The 15,931-nt window shown below is 25.1% G+C and overlaps 1 protein-coding gene across 1 annotated transcript; it reads right to left on the bottom strand.

Moving 5' to 3' along the window:
* Nucleotides 1–1,177: 1,177 nt before the first annotated feature.
* Nucleotides 1,178–15,572, bottom strand: LOC145828987 (protocadherin-19-like). Its single transcript, XM_082936731.1, has 9 exons — nucleotides 15,430–15,572; nucleotides 15,024–15,154; nucleotides 6,028–6,128; nucleotides 5,074–5,308; nucleotides 3,625–3,634; nucleotides 2,233–2,466; nucleotides 1,841–2,129; nucleotides 1,315–1,740; nucleotides 1,178–1,189 (listed from the first exon to the last, which is right to left on the bottom strand). The coding sequence occupies exons 1-9, from the start codon at nucleotides 15,570–15,572 to the stop codon at nucleotides 1,178–1,180; spliced, it is 1,581 nt and encodes a 526-aa protein (XP_082792857.1).
* Between the last annotated feature and the right edge of the window lie 359 nt (nucleotides 15,573–15,931).

The raw sequence follows: 15,931 nt of genomic DNA, 5'->3' as shown, positions 1-15,931 counted from the left end.
CTTGTAACTGGTAAGTATCTTGTTTTTCTCTATCCAAACTTTTTCGAGTATATAAAGTTCCTAACAAGTGTTTTATACTTAAGAAAACTACTTTTTTTTATAATACTTTTATAGTTTACTTTAAATAACAATTAGTTTAATAACAATTGCTTGTTCATTTCATTTTTTTAAGAAATTTTATTGTATTCAAAATTAATTTGAGTTAATAACTTACCAGTTTTAAAATCAATTTGGAATTTACTTTCAGGATCTCCATCAACAATTTCAAAATTTGCTTTCTCAACAGAATCTGTAAACTGCGATCCAATTTCATCAGTCAATAAACTTCCTAGGCGTAAATTTTCCCGCGCTTTTACAAAAACAGGGGATTTAACCCCTTTTGAAAGCGGGTTTCCGTTTGTGAAGTGCAAAGTCGCTTTCACTTCTTTTCGCAATTGGGGTTTACCTTGATCTTCTGCGATTATCGTGACGTCATTAGTCGTTCTGACTTCACGTGACTTGTAAGTTCTGGTGGTGACCAATCCGCTTTTAGGATTTATTCTCAGGTATTTAGTACCGGGACCGTTCAAACTGAATTTAATTTGGGAGTTTGGACCAAAATCTCTGTCAATTGCCTTGATCTGGAGATATGTTTGTTAAGTATTCTATAAACAATTTTAGTAAAATAAATATTTAGCCTTTAATCAAATATTAAATTTGATTTGAAATATGTTCTATCACCTAAATGAATATTAACCTGTTTGACAGCTGTTCCAATTTTACCATTTCTAGGTATAAATATGTTAATCGGTTGTTGTAAAGTTTCAGGTGCATTATCATTCACATCTACGACATTTATCTTTATTTCAGTTCGACTACTTTGACTTGAAGCTGGATAATTTGTTTCAACTAACAGCTGAAAGTTTAGATTTTATTTGTTAATAGTTTAAATATACAACAACTTAAATAAAACTTAAGTATAGTGATAAATCTAAATTTATTTGATTTATGTTAATTATGTTGACATTAGTTTTTTAATTCATTTGTAACGTACTTTATGATAAGAATTTGTTTCTCTATCTAGTGTTACATTGGTGGTAAGAATAGCAGATCCAACAACGTTGAAATGTGGATTTGGATTCAATAAAGTGTAAACATAGTCAACATCTACTGTGTTGTGAATACTTGCCAATGTATACTATGCTTTTCCCTGAAAATTTAAAATCCTTATTAAATGTTTAAAAGTAGTAAAGTTCTCATACACAATTTGTCAGAATTAGATCTTTGTTTAATTTGAAATAAAAATAAATGTGTTATGAAACTATATTGACATACTTTTTTTAAATTTTCTTCGACATATATCTCTTTTAATTTTAGATCACCACTATAAGGTTCAAGAAGAACTATTTTGACAATAGTATAAGAACTAGTTTCTTTGTTTGATACTTTTACATTTAGTGTTGTTTTCTTTTGATGTGGAACTAGATTTGAAACTGTTTTAATTTCGCCATTGTGTCTGTTTATTTCAAAATATGGGTCTTCCGGCTCTATTGAGTATTCTAACTTTGATTTTGAATTGAAGCCGTTTTCAACAACTTCTAAATTTACTGGAATCGAAAGTCTAGGTACAAAAGGTGGCTGTACTTCTACCGTGTAGCGATTTTTAGCAAATTTTAAAGAGTAATGAGAAATTGATTGTACAGTGACGTAAGCTCTTTCAGTTGCTACAAGAAGAGGACTTCCTCTGTCTGTCACTTGAACCTTAATAAAATGTTTAATCAAAAAAAAACTATAACTGATCAAAGTAACTCTTTAACTTAACTATTTTTCTTAACGTATACACTAAAAATACTAATTTTACCATGAATTGATAGATGTTATTGTATGAATGGTCAAAGAGAAGGTTTCCATTAAGTTTCAGAATAGCACCGCTTCTTTCGTCCACTAAAAATCTGTCATCAATGAAATCCTGATCTTCAGATGAGAGAGCAATTATTTGGTACTTAAGCGATCCCCCTAATCCAGTATCTATATCATGCGCTTTAACTTTTAAGACGTTACCTTTTTCGTCAATTAATTGCGACGTTACATTTTGATCAGATGAATTCGCGTAAATTTTTGATGAATATCTTGTCTGATCAAGAACAGGGCTGAAATATGTATTTTTGCTTTTTATACTACTACAACAAAACTTTTGTTTGTAAAACAATCGCTGTTAAAACTTCAAGTTATTTATATTGTTAGAGTTTTAACCTGTTATCATTAACATCAGTGACATGAATTTTTAATTGCATTGATGATGTCATCATTACGTCACCACCCCTCGCTTCGACGCACAAGACGTAATCGCGACGAGTTTCGTAGTCGAGCGGCAACAAAAGAGTCACCCTGCCCGTGAACCAATCCAACCGGAAGTGATCAGAATCACCTGTTGTGGCGTCATAAAATATACCGGCTGGACCGGATGCTGTTACCTTGGCAACCAAACTGAAATTAAAATCGACAGTTATTAATTTGCTTTTGATAACTAAATAGTGTTTATGTTAATATCTTACCTTCCCACAGTTGTGTTTTCAGCGATGCTAACATGAATGACGTCATTATTAAATTGAGGAGAATTGTCTCTAAAGTTTCTTATTTCAATTTAAACGTTCATTCTTGAACTGCGAGAATTTTGACCGCCATCGCGAGCTTCTACTGTTAAAATTTCTGTCCGCACAATGTCGCTGTTTTCATTTTGAATTGTTGGCCACTTGACAGCGCTCAAACCACCGGTGGTTTCGTCAATTCTCTATACTCCAGCGTTGTTGCCTAAAAAATAAGGTTATGTTTATAATTTTTAGTGTTGTACAATAAATGCATATACGTCCAAACATCTTGAACAAAAAACTAAAAACTAAATTTTTTATTTAATACATCAATGTCGTAAATAAAAAGATTATTAATAATTTAGGTTAGTACAAACGAGTACTAATTTATAAGTAACTGATTATTAAGAACTAATTTCTTGAAAAGCTTTGGTTTTCAAAAAACTTCATTAAAAGGTAAATATTAGATTCTTGAATGTTTTAATGCCCCTAAGTATAGAATATTTGTTTAATAATACAAATTTGAGCCAGACAAAAAGTTTGTGCTTTTGTTTGTTTTCAGCAAATTTCAACAGTCGTACGTCATAATAGGACTTGAAAGCTCTACAAAACTTTGTGTTAAAGTCTACTAGGAAAATTTGCACAAATCGTTAATAAAATGTTTCATTAAATTGCTAAAACCTAACATACTGTTATTTTAATAGTGTTTTTGATAGTAACATAAACTAATTTCTGTAAATTTGCTTTAAATTGTTGAATCGTTTTAAAGCTACCTAAATCTGCTATACAATAAAAGTATTAACTTAAAAATCTCAATCTGTTTAGTTAGCAACAATTTTCAATAGCATGTGTATGTCTAAAATTAACATTAATAATGAATTCCAATAAAGTAAATTTAATAACTAATTAAATTTTCTAAATGACACTCACGAAATTTTATTTGTGTTCTTTTATCTTTAACAAACCAGAGGAAACGAATTGGTGATTAATCTGACAGGTAATTAAATATTAAAAACAATTAGCATTACTAGATTATTTTGAAACCGGTATAAGTTACTTGATGCAGACTGGTATCAATTGGATTATTGAATTATGTGTCAGAACTTTCAATTTTTAAAAAGATCAGTGTCACACAGATTTTAAAAGTTTTGTAAACATCTGTTATTGTTTTGATGCAAATCATAATTGTTTCTAGTAAGATAATTATTTTATTGCAGATGTTTTAGGACTAAAAACCACTATTTTATAGTAAGTACGGATATTTTATTCTTTATCTAGGTTAAAATTTTTTCAGAACATTTAAATATACGAGAAACTATTTGAAAAAATGTATAACTTTACTGAGGTCAACCTAATTTTAAAACTAATTTCTTAAAATTTCATAATTTTTCATAAAAGTAAGCTAATAAACAAACTGAAACTATAATTGATTTTGCATTGCTAAAATGTTCAATTTTAATGTAACTTTTGAAAATTTTTATTAGTATAAAGTAATTACAAAGTGGCAAAGTCATGTGTGACATCTAATTGTCAGTTATACGAAAACCTGACGCGTTTCCAACTCATTGTCAGTTTTTAAATTAGTAGTTTTACCTCAAAGAACTTAGAACCCAAAAAATTGTCACTTATTCTTTTTTTTTTACATAATGCTACTAGGGAAACCAATTTGTTTAGTTCTGAACTTTTTTGTCAGTATTTTTAGTATCAAATACTTTTTAAATTTGAAAAAAAAATACTTCACTAATTGTTTACTTTTATAAATTTAATAAATTATCTAGTACATTAGAAAAAAAAAAGATTTTTCAAAAAATTTTAGAACACTTAGAATACAAAAAGAAATATTTTATAAAAATAAATACGGTCTAGGATAAATTGAAAGTGTTTTGGAAGTGAGCAAAAAATTTTATTTAAAATCGAAAATACAAGAAAATAAACTTCATAGCGCAAGTTCGTAAAGAAAAGATTGATTTTTCTCATTGTATACAGCGGAGCGACTAAAGATTTCATTTACTAAAAAGACCAACTTTATTTTTTGAATATTAGAATATTATAGAGGTGAGGTCTTTAAACAAAGGGTATTAAAATCAAAATAATGTTATTACTTCTGTTTGGTTTGGCTTGTTATAAAACTATTTTTATCGAATTATTCGAAATATTTGCTATGAAAACAAAATTATAAAAGTGCTATTGCCTTTTGTTATTCAAAACCAAAAACTTTGAAAAAATGCTCATAATAATGTTTATTAGTAAAACCTTAAGAACATTCTTTAAACAAAAATATACAATTAAGTTTATCTAGTATTATTTTTAATTATGAAACATTAAAGTTTTAACTGTTCTAACTAAAAAATTTTTAGTTAATGTTTAGTAAATATGATATTTTAAAATGTGATTTTACTCTAAGAGTTTTTATTTTGTTAGCAAACTATTGATGTAAAATTGTTTTAATAATTAAAAAAAAAGTTCTTAAAAATATATATTTACAATTACTGTAATAAGTATTTACCTTTAACAATAGAGTAAGTGATTTTACCATTTCGACCGATATCGTCATCTACTGCGTCTACAAGTAAAATAATTTCGCCTAACTTGCTACCTTCAATCATGCGATACACCTGTTGGGTTTCAGGCAAACTAGGGTTTTCACCATCGATTAAAAACTGGGCTCGGTAATTTTGACTGATAAAAGCAGGCGTATCTTCGTTCACGTCATTCAAAGTAATTATGACGTAACAGTTGTTCTGTAACAAATTTGTTTTAACTTTCTATTTAAATAAACATAGCTTTATACTTTATAAATGTACAAAAGTATAAAGTCTACAGTCTAGAACTTATAATAAATTTATACATTATTATAGAAATAATTAAAGATAATGGAGTATTAGTAGATGATATCTAACTTTAAATGGATTAGGTGATCCTTGATCAAAGACTTGAACAATTAAATGATGTTTATTTTGACGTTCCCGATTCCATTTACTTAACGTTTTTACTTGACCTGTTTAAATTGTTCAAATAAAACTACTGCTGAGTAGAAATATATGAGCAATAAAATAAAACAAACCGTTTGATGTGACAGTAAATTTATCCAAACTATTTCTGTCTGCAGCACCAACTAATTTGTAAACGAAATTTCTGTTCGAAGCTTAACTATCTGCATCATTTGCTGATAATTTTGTCACTAAACTGTTTATTGGGACGTTTTCCATTAAGTTCATACTAATTATCGGAAAATCAAATCGTGGTTGATTATCATTTTTATCTTCAATTTCTATTGTTACCTAAGAGTTAGAATTTCTCTTTCTTCACATACTTTGTTTTGTAAACACATAGTTTAATCAAAAAGTCATTTAATACTACACCTATTATAGAATAATAAATTTAATTCTAATTATATTAAACACTAAAAAACATGCATTTAGTATTTGAGTAAATCTAAACTAAGTATATTACTTGTTACGGTTAATTGATACTTATTTATTTTCTCAGCATCAGGTTCACCAAATACATACAAATTTCCACTATTTGGATGCAAAAAGAACATTAAATCTTCATTTCCATCTGAGTAAATGGATAATTTGAATTAAATTTATATTAGTTTAAGTTATTTTTTTTTTAGTGGTTTAAGCTCACCAAACACATCAGTTACTTTCAGCTTTAAAAGTTTAGGTTTCAATAATTTTACCTATAACTTTTTCAAAATAATCCTAAACAAACCACAAAGGTTATTTTTACTATTCTTAAATTTTAAATCCTTTTTTGCTTCAAATTAGAAAAAAAAAAACTTTTTTTTATAAAAGCTGAACTATTAACTGTATATAAAAATCAATAAAACAGCAATGCGTTGCCGTTACTGATACAATTAAGAGATAAACTAAAATGAAAAAGCAATTAATCAACATCTTTTGTATAATATTTTATATTTGAGGCGGATATAAGCTGCAGTAAATTGATATTCTCTGGTGACAAAAAATCGATTGAGTTGATCAATTGCTTTCTCAAAAATGAATGTATTTTTAAGGGTTGTTTCAATTATACTTTACAACATTTATTGTTGTTTTACTTATGTGCAAGATTTTAACAAGTGAGAGTCAAAAATATTTATTCATTTTGAAAACATAAAAAAAAAAGTTAATAAATTTGTTTAGCTGCGATCAGTTTTAAAAGGTATAAGTTTAAGTTTCTTTTAAATAAAAAATAAATACTTGAAAGATTTAAGCAACAATTATCAAACTATGTTTGACTTAGTAAATATAACTTTTTGTTTGTAAACACCTTAAAGAACCATCAAGACATTTTGTGGGCCGCGTTTAACCGCTTTAGATGGATTATCGGTTTACTCTGTCTGATTATCGGGTAAATGTGTTGTCAGATTAGAAGTTTTTGTTACACATATGCTTTTATCATGATACAGAATAACATGTTTTTATTAGTTTTCGTCTGAAGTTAGTAGTTTAAAGAATGTTAAAAATTCTTTTAAGGCTATCAAAAGAGCTAGTAAAGTTTTTCTTCACCAAGTAAGTTTCTTTTATTAAAGGTACAACTTTAAGTATTTGATCATTTTTAAGCTTAATTACAACAATTTTGACTCTTATAATGTGTCAAAGTTTACTTAAAATGTATTTTTATGCATAGGTAAAATTAAATAAAAATATTTAATTATTCGTTTTAACATAAAAATAGTATTTATGAATTTGAGCTAATTCGACTGTAATTATTCAAGTAGTATTGTTATGCAAGAAATAGAGATGTTTTATTAAAACATACATATAAAAATAAGCTAATATTTTTTTTTTCATTTCGATATTTTTATTTTTGAAGTTATACTTGCACAGAATAGTTTTTTTTTTACTCACCAATTATCATGTACTGCAAGTTTTTGTTGTATATTGATTTTACAGGTTTGATGTTTGCAATAAATCTGTTTCTGTAAGGTTTGAAGTTCGTATGTTCCTGATATTTGTACTTGTGAATTCTGTTTTTAAATGCAAGTTTAGACCTTCTTTGCAAGCTTGGTCGTTCAAGCCAGGTTATAGTTAATTGCACAGAAGCTTCATTAGAATACTTGTCTGTTGCTTTTACCTTTAAATAATTATCTTAACAATTAAAATTAGTTTAAACTTGAAAAGAGATTACAGAGAAGAAAATTTTCTTTTTCAACGATATTGTTACTACTGTGGACTTCTAGAATAATTACAAAATTTGTTAAAACTGTAGAGTATTCTGCTTACAATTTTTTAGTAAACAATTACAGTAGAAATTATTTTAAATAAAAATTTACCCTAATGGTTTGCACTGTGTTAAGTTTGTAGTTGCTTCTACTAGTGTGTATAACCCCAGTATTTTCATTTATTATGTAATTATTCGTTTCAATCAATGAGTATTTAATATTTACTGCTTCTTGCTGAGTACCATATGCTTTGATTCGAATTCTGTAGTTTAAATGCAACACAATGGTATTAAACGTGCCATTAGACCTATTTATCATAATTAATATTTTAAAATAGAAGGGTTTTTAAAACTTTAGAAATTATTTCGTAAGGTTTTAAAAAATCAAGACAAAAAACTTATAATTTAGTTGGTTGAACTAATTGTTTGTAAATTTTGCACAAAATATACTACATTATTGTAGTTTATCTAATTTAGTGTAAACAAAAACGTATAAGAAAGTTTTTTTTGGCTTAATAATTAAATAAACGTGTAACAAAAAACAATTAAATTAACAACTGACATTTTTTGTGAATCTTGTTCGTTTCTCCATAACCGAATATCCGACAATAGATTGTTATCTCACCAAATAAAAAGTGCACCTTCATTAAAGTTTTCCTGGTTAAAGTTTATAGTCACTGGGACTTGAGATGATAAACTTGGTACTCCTTTATCTTCCATATTTACCTTAATTTTTTTCAATTTTAACAATTAATAGTAAACAATAGACGTTCATTACTAAAGCTAACTTCATGTGAAAATACAGACGACTTAATTTATGATCAGTTAATTATGATAACTTACTTAGCTTGAAAACGCATTGTAGATAAAAATACAAAATAGTTTCCTAAATAAACCGTAAATAAAATAGCATTAAACTTCATGATATTTATTATAAAGTTGTTTGCTTATAACTTTTTGGTCAATTAAAAACACAAGTGTTTGTTCTTGGGAAAATAAAAACTTTCTTATTTAAACTATTAAACCTTTTCTCTAAACAATCGTAAGTCAAGGTCAATTTGAAATATTTATTGTTGTCATAATTAATTACGCGAAGAAAATAAATTGACTGCTTTCTTTTAGTAGTTTTTGATTTATTTAATCAGCAAGGTCATAGAAAAAGAATACATAAGTGCAGAGCTTAAGAATCTAGTAATAAAAAAAGTTACGAACTTAAAGTGTAAAATCTGAAAATTGTCATCAGAAAGAACTTATTTTTAAGGATTTGACTCAAAATTTTATGAGTAATTCGAATTTAAATTTACTGCTAATATTGTGTAGATTATTTGCTAAGATATTCTTTAATCATGTCAAATTAAAATTTGTTTGAAAATATTATGTATTGTTAAGTAGAAGTTTGGCTGGTCGCAACATAAACCTTTGAGATAAAGTTGTTAATATTATAACAAAACATGAAAAAATAGAGCCAGCTTTATACTTTTTGTCAGTTTCTGTATTCTAGTTTTGAAATATAATCAAAATATAAAAGTTATTTTAGCTTTTTATTTAAGTACAGTTTAAACTTATCATTAAGATTAATTATAATTAAAAATGTATACAACATGTAAATCAAAAAATAAAACATTTTTTAGTAGTTTAGTACAAATATTTAGGTATAACAAACATTATTAAAAGAAAAAAGGTGCTTCAATTAAACTTAAAGTAAATAAAGTAAGTTTAATAAGTTTTCATTATTATTCAGTCTGAAGTTACAAATTGTACAAGAATTTAATAATATAGATTTATGCAAAAATACAAAAAATAAATGGTGTCAAAAATTTACAGTTCATTTCACGACGGAAGTTTTTTTACGTCATAAAATCGTAACTTTGAAAAATTTTTTTGATAAGTTTAATGAATTCTCTATTTTTTAAGTGATTTTTAAAATTATGTTGTTTAATCTTTACAATTTTAAACACAATCAAAACTTTGAATAAAGTTTGAAACAAAACAACTACTTTAAGATACAACAGATACTCCACACATATATCTTTTAAAGATAAATAAATATGTCTATCGACACAGCTATAAAAAAATTACGTTCAGTTTTTTTTAAATTGAAAACCTCAGAAATCATCACAAAACTAAATAAAGATTAAAATTTAAAACTTGTGCTTTTAAGTTGAGTCATATTACATTATAAGATCTTGAGTTTAGACTAATTTTTATTAATAGTTTCATGAATATTTGAATTAAAACTTACAACGAACGAAATTTGTTTTAATCCATCAAGTACATTTGGTACCAGCTCTTTTGCAGTGTAAATTTGACCTAGAAATAAATCTAAAACGGTTAAAAAATAGTAAAACCAAATAAATTTTTAGTTTACTTTTTATACTAAACTTAAGAATTACTTCTTTATTTAGTTATACACTACACCATTAAGAATTAAACATTTGAATAAATAAACTAATTTTTAATTAACATTCTTATTTCTTCTATTAGTTATTAAACGTTGTCTTTTTTTAATTTATAGAGAAACTACGTATAAATGTAAATAAAATTAAACTTTGTCAATTATAAAAAAATTAATAAATGAAAAATACAAGTATTATTTACCTAACGTATACTCTAGTCTTAAAACATTTTGTTCATTTTTATTAGTGTTAGTTTATTAAATAATAGAGTTAAAACTATTGTAAAAGTAGTTTATAAATTATCCTAATACACAAATACATAATTACATTTAGTTTTGTTTAGTTGTACAGAAACTTGGCTTTAAACAAATTCAATTTATATATTCTTAATTACGTCATAATTGCGGTAAAAACACACAGAACTACAAAGCGTGGGAATGCTGTGAAAATAAAAATACTTTTTTTGATGTTTTTCATTTACATAACTTTAAATATTTTAAGCTGTTTTAAAAGCACAAAAAGAATTCCATTTAAAAATGCTATAAATTTAATTATGTAATATAAGCTAATATAAAGGAAAAAACGTAATAAAAATTAACTAATACTTTAAAATCTTATGTTTATTTAAATCTTAATATAAGCTAGGGTAGCGTTTTTGTTAATAAACAGAACCACTTGGTTAATGTTTATAAGACAACAATTTATGATAAATTACTTTTCTACGATTACGTTATTTGTTTATCTTTGTGGTAATAAACAATAAACAATTCTATAAAGTTTATAGGTAAATTAATTTTTTAAGACTTTTGGTTTCCTTTGAAGTAACCACCCAAGTTGTCTAAATTTTAATATATTTTGTGAACTAGTCTCCTGCTGAGAAGTAACAGTTTTGCATGAACGTTTATATTTGTTCTTTTTTTTTATTATCCTATGTACCGTACTGTAATTTTATTTTAAACACAAGAAATTTTTATCAAAAACTTAACTGATTTGTTTTTGTTGTCGTACAACTTTTTTTAACTGTGTTATAACATCAAGTGTATTACTCATTAGATTGTTTTTATTTTTTAATATTATTTGTTTTTGATTCCATTTAGAAAAATAAAGTACTTGAAGCTTTTAAAAGATTTCCTTTCAACAGTCGTTTACTTTACTGTATATACGAATGTAATGAATAACATATATATTATGAACTTTACAGTAATAGTCAGTATTTTAACAATTTAGTAAAAACGATTTTTTAACGAAGTTTCTGTTCAATTTTATAAATTATACATCACAGAAAAACAAATTAATCAAAATAATTATTTTTTTTTAGGTTTACATTTTAAACAAGTTATTCAGACTAGTTTAAACTTATTTTGATGTTAAACACATACACTTTGCTTTGTTAAGTAAGCTTAATATTTCAAATAATTAAGACAAACAAGTAGCTGTTAAAGTATTATTTTTATAATATCTTTTAAATTAAAAACTAAAACACCTTGCTGGTAACATCAAATTTGTATATTTTTGCTGTCAAATGCATATTGTTGTAAGGAAATGAAAATTCAAAGTCTGACCACATCAAACAATTCGTAAAATAGTTCGAAAGATTTTGTTCATATGAGTTTTCAAATAAACTTTAGTATTATTGATTACTAAAAACATAAAAATACAGGATACAATCAATTGCAAAAGTCTGTATAAAACTTTTGACAACGTATTTAATAAAAGTTCATTTCAAAATGTAGGTTTTATGACAGAACATTTTTAATAAAAATGTTTTAATTTTTACCTTTAGAATTACAACAAGTTTATTCTTGTATTTAATAAGGTGTTAAAAAATATTTTTGACAAAAATAATGATAATAAGATCTACTTTGTAAAATTAGAATTAAACGCAAGTATTAGACTTGAGAGCAATCATTATATGTTTTGCTGCATTTAGTTTGAGGTTAATTCAGTGCATAAGACATGTTTTGTTATTTAGGAGTTAAGTATACTTGTTTATCTACATAACTGGCATTTCAATAACATTAGTTGATAAATTACCCATTTTATGTTTTAATTCAACCAACAAAAAATGTAAAAGATTCTAATTTTATTTTTATTATTTTATCAGATGAACTTCAGATTTTTAAAGTAATTGTGGTTTACACAAGTATTTTGACGTGTTTCATTGAATAGACAATCCTTACTCGTATATAATAAAAACATGTGATTTTATTAAATTGCAGAAGAATAATGATTACTTGAACAAACAAGATTATTTAAAATAAAGTTTTATGTTTATTTATAAGCTTCATTCAATATTTCGTAACAATAGTTGAGACAATACACAAAGCAAGATTAAACAAATATTGTTATGTAACATCATTTAAAAATTAAATTTAACTTAAGTAACACAAGCAATTGCTATCTTATTCAAAAACTAAAAAAAATATCATTTTTGTAGCATTTTAATAAAACAAAATAAAAGACTGTAAGTGTTTAAAGCAGATATTTCTCTAAAATTTAAAAAATGTCAATATGCTAAATAAAAGTCTCTGTTAGAAAAAAAAGTATATCTATTTTTCGATAAGTTTTATCTTGGATAAAATTAATATAACTTTTTTATCAGATTTTTTTTTATATTTGAGTTGCTGAACTATATACTTTTTGCAAATATCTTTACTTAAGTTATTAATCATTTAAGAATGCTTGCTCATAAAATTAACCTTTGCTTTGCATAATTGGTAGGGATCAAATGAACAGGAAATAATTACTACTTTATTATATTTTCTTTTTTAATTAGATTGATGCTTTCAAATCAAAACAAGTTCTTTCACAAAGCATTGTTGCTTTAAAACAAATAATTGCTAAATGAGCAGTATAACTGCGTTTGATCTTCCTAGTGAATGTAAACAAACTCTTGGCTATTATGAGCAATTTTACAACTTATTTCGGTTTTTTTGTTTCTATGGCAATTTAATGTTTTGAAGGTAATTTTTATAAGTGTTAAGTACAACCTATGCGCATTTACTGAAACAGGTATGTGTATTATTTTTACTTTATATATATAAGTAGTTTTTTACACTATTGTGGAACACATTTTAGGTAAACATTTTTATAACCAAAACTATATCAAAGTTAGTTTTACTATAAAATTCTTATTTGTGTAAATGATAATTTTTAAATTTTTTAAAGCAAAAACGATATTTGAAGTTAGAAAATAATATAATACACTTTAAATGTGTTTTAAAATATTAATTTAAAGCTTTTGAAATAAAATAAACCAGCCATACATCAGTTTATCAAACAAACCCCTTATTCAAAATAAAAATAAACAGTTTCACCAAACTATAGACTTGGTTTAAGATAACTATTAAAAATCTTTTAAATTTTACTTATTGCAATTTAACAGTATTATATTAAATTATATTTGACAAACTAAATTTAAAAACTTTATTAATATCCGGTTGGAATTAGCTCTTATAGAGACCGCGACTTTTTATATGTCTAATCGCACGTAAATTAAAATGTCATCCTTTTACTTCTACGCGCTACTGATTAACAAAAGACATTCAAAATAGCTTTTGACTAGCTAAGTTAAACGGTAAAAGTAAATAGGGATTAGCTCACTTTCTGTGAGAGCGGTTTCAATTGTTTAATTTGGCTTCCTTTTATAAACCCACAGGGTATTGTAAGTAAATTTAATTTTTATTGTGACTTACAGGTCATATAAGTTTTGTTTTGTCAACTTTGAGACTTTATTAAAATCTTGTTAACATTTTACAACTTGACTATTGTATTCTGTTAAAGAATCAAAATATATATTTTTTTTTGTTAGTAATTCTAATTTTTCATGTACAACAAAGGAAACAACGTTTAATTAAATATAAATTTAAAACAGATTTAAGTGAGTAAAACTCAGTACCTTTTCAATCAAACTTTTTTTTTTGATGTAACCGAATTCGTTATAGCTCTAGCAGAACGTTTTATTTGTAAGTGTACTTAACAAGTGTATTATATGTCTTAAGTTTAAATACTAATTACTATCGTTAGCATACCTACCATTTTGACAAACGTTTTGACCTTTACATGACTACATTTTTCAGCTAGGTACATACAAAAGTAGACAAAAACCAATTAAAATGACAAAAAAACCACTTATAAAAATTTCGACGTCACGTTGAACTTCATGACGTATGTACTAAATTTTACTACGTAAATTTCCTAACAATATATCAGCAGTAACTGTAAAAAAAAATTTGAGAATGTATTTAATTATATACCGCTAATGATTTAGCCTTTAATTGAATGTAAATGATAACTTTTTTTTAATTTGGATTTACAACAACAAGTTGAAGTTTAATTACATAAAAAAGTTACTTGATATAAGTTATTTTTTAAATTTAAGAATGTTCTACGATTTCCAATATTGTTACATATTCCAGTGAATTCGTTTCGCTTGGATCTTTTTTAACATACGCTTAAACTTACAGTTTTTAATACTTATTACAATCTATAGAATTTTACAAACAAACTCATTATTTAAACGGTAACTATAAATAACTTATACTAATAAACAATAAAAGTTATAAGTAGTACAAAAAATTAGATGCATACGTTACAAAACAGATATTAGCTAAGGGGTTATCTAATATTAAACAAAACAACTTTTGGAACTTAAAATATAAAACTATGAACAGTTTTTATTTTTTTTTTTAACTTATAGATTTTTATAAATAGTTATATTAAAGATGTTCCAATAGACCTATAGCAACTAAATGCATAACACATTTTTAGTTTAAAATTTAATTTTTAATTCTTTAATGTTTCTGAACACTAGCTCAATAAACTTTTTTTTTTACAAAATTTCTGTAATTCCAAAATAGTAAACAAACACATAAATACTTTTGAAATTAACCTGTTTCAGAGTTTATTTTAAATATTTCTGCTTTCAAGATAGTGTATGTAAACTTTCCATTTAAACCTTCATCTTTGTCAGATGCTAGTATATTTAATATAGGAGTGTTAACAGGTGTTCCAGAATCCACACTGTAATTAAATATATTTAATTTACTTTTTACAACTATTTGCTTTAACGTTTAAAATAAATTTTATTATACTTTTCATATATAAACATTCAAGATTTTGTAGTTTTTAAAATACTTTAAGTTTTTGTAATAAACGTAAAGTTAATGACCATCATATTTACAAACAAGTTCCACTAATTTTTTTATTTTACTGTACTTTTTTTAAAACTTTTGTAACAATTAGCTTTTAATAGTAATTTAGTTTATTTATTACATAACATGTACTATTTAACTAACGAGATATTGTAGCTTGGCTGGTCAGAAACTGGATAGTTGTCATTAACATCCATAACTGTCACTGCTACTTTTATGTAGTCTTCAGATAGATATGAACCCTGCTTATCACGTGATGCTATTGTCAGCCAATAATATTTCTCCATTTCTCTGTCATATGATCGAGCAATAACTACTTGTCTTGAAAAATATTAAAAGTCTACTTTTTACATGTTTTTAAGTTTGTTTGTTTTTTTTATTTCAAGTAAGTAAAAATTTGTTTAGGAAAACACGACTTTAAAAAAATAGTTTTTAACTTTTTTTTATATAAACAAAAACAACAGGTATTTAATCAATTTTTTTACAGTTTAATTCTAGTTGTTTACAATTTTTATCATTAGTTTTAGTTTTTTTTTGTCATTTTCTATAAATTTTCTAAATTGTAGTAAAAAATATTTTATTAAAAAGTATATAATTTTTTTTAACTGAAAAAATTGTTTTTTTTTAATATTTAGTACAAAAAATA

This window comes from Thalia democratica, chromosome 2 (assembly GCF_965202585.1).
Source record: "Thalia democratica chromosome 2, ktThaDemo2.hap1.1, whole genome shotgun sequence".
Lineage (NCBI taxonomy): Eukaryota > Metazoa > Chordata > Thaliacea > Salpida > Salpidae > Thalia > Thalia democratica.
Note: the sequence above shows the minus strand (reverse complement) of the source record. Positions and strands in the feature narration are given on the sequence as shown.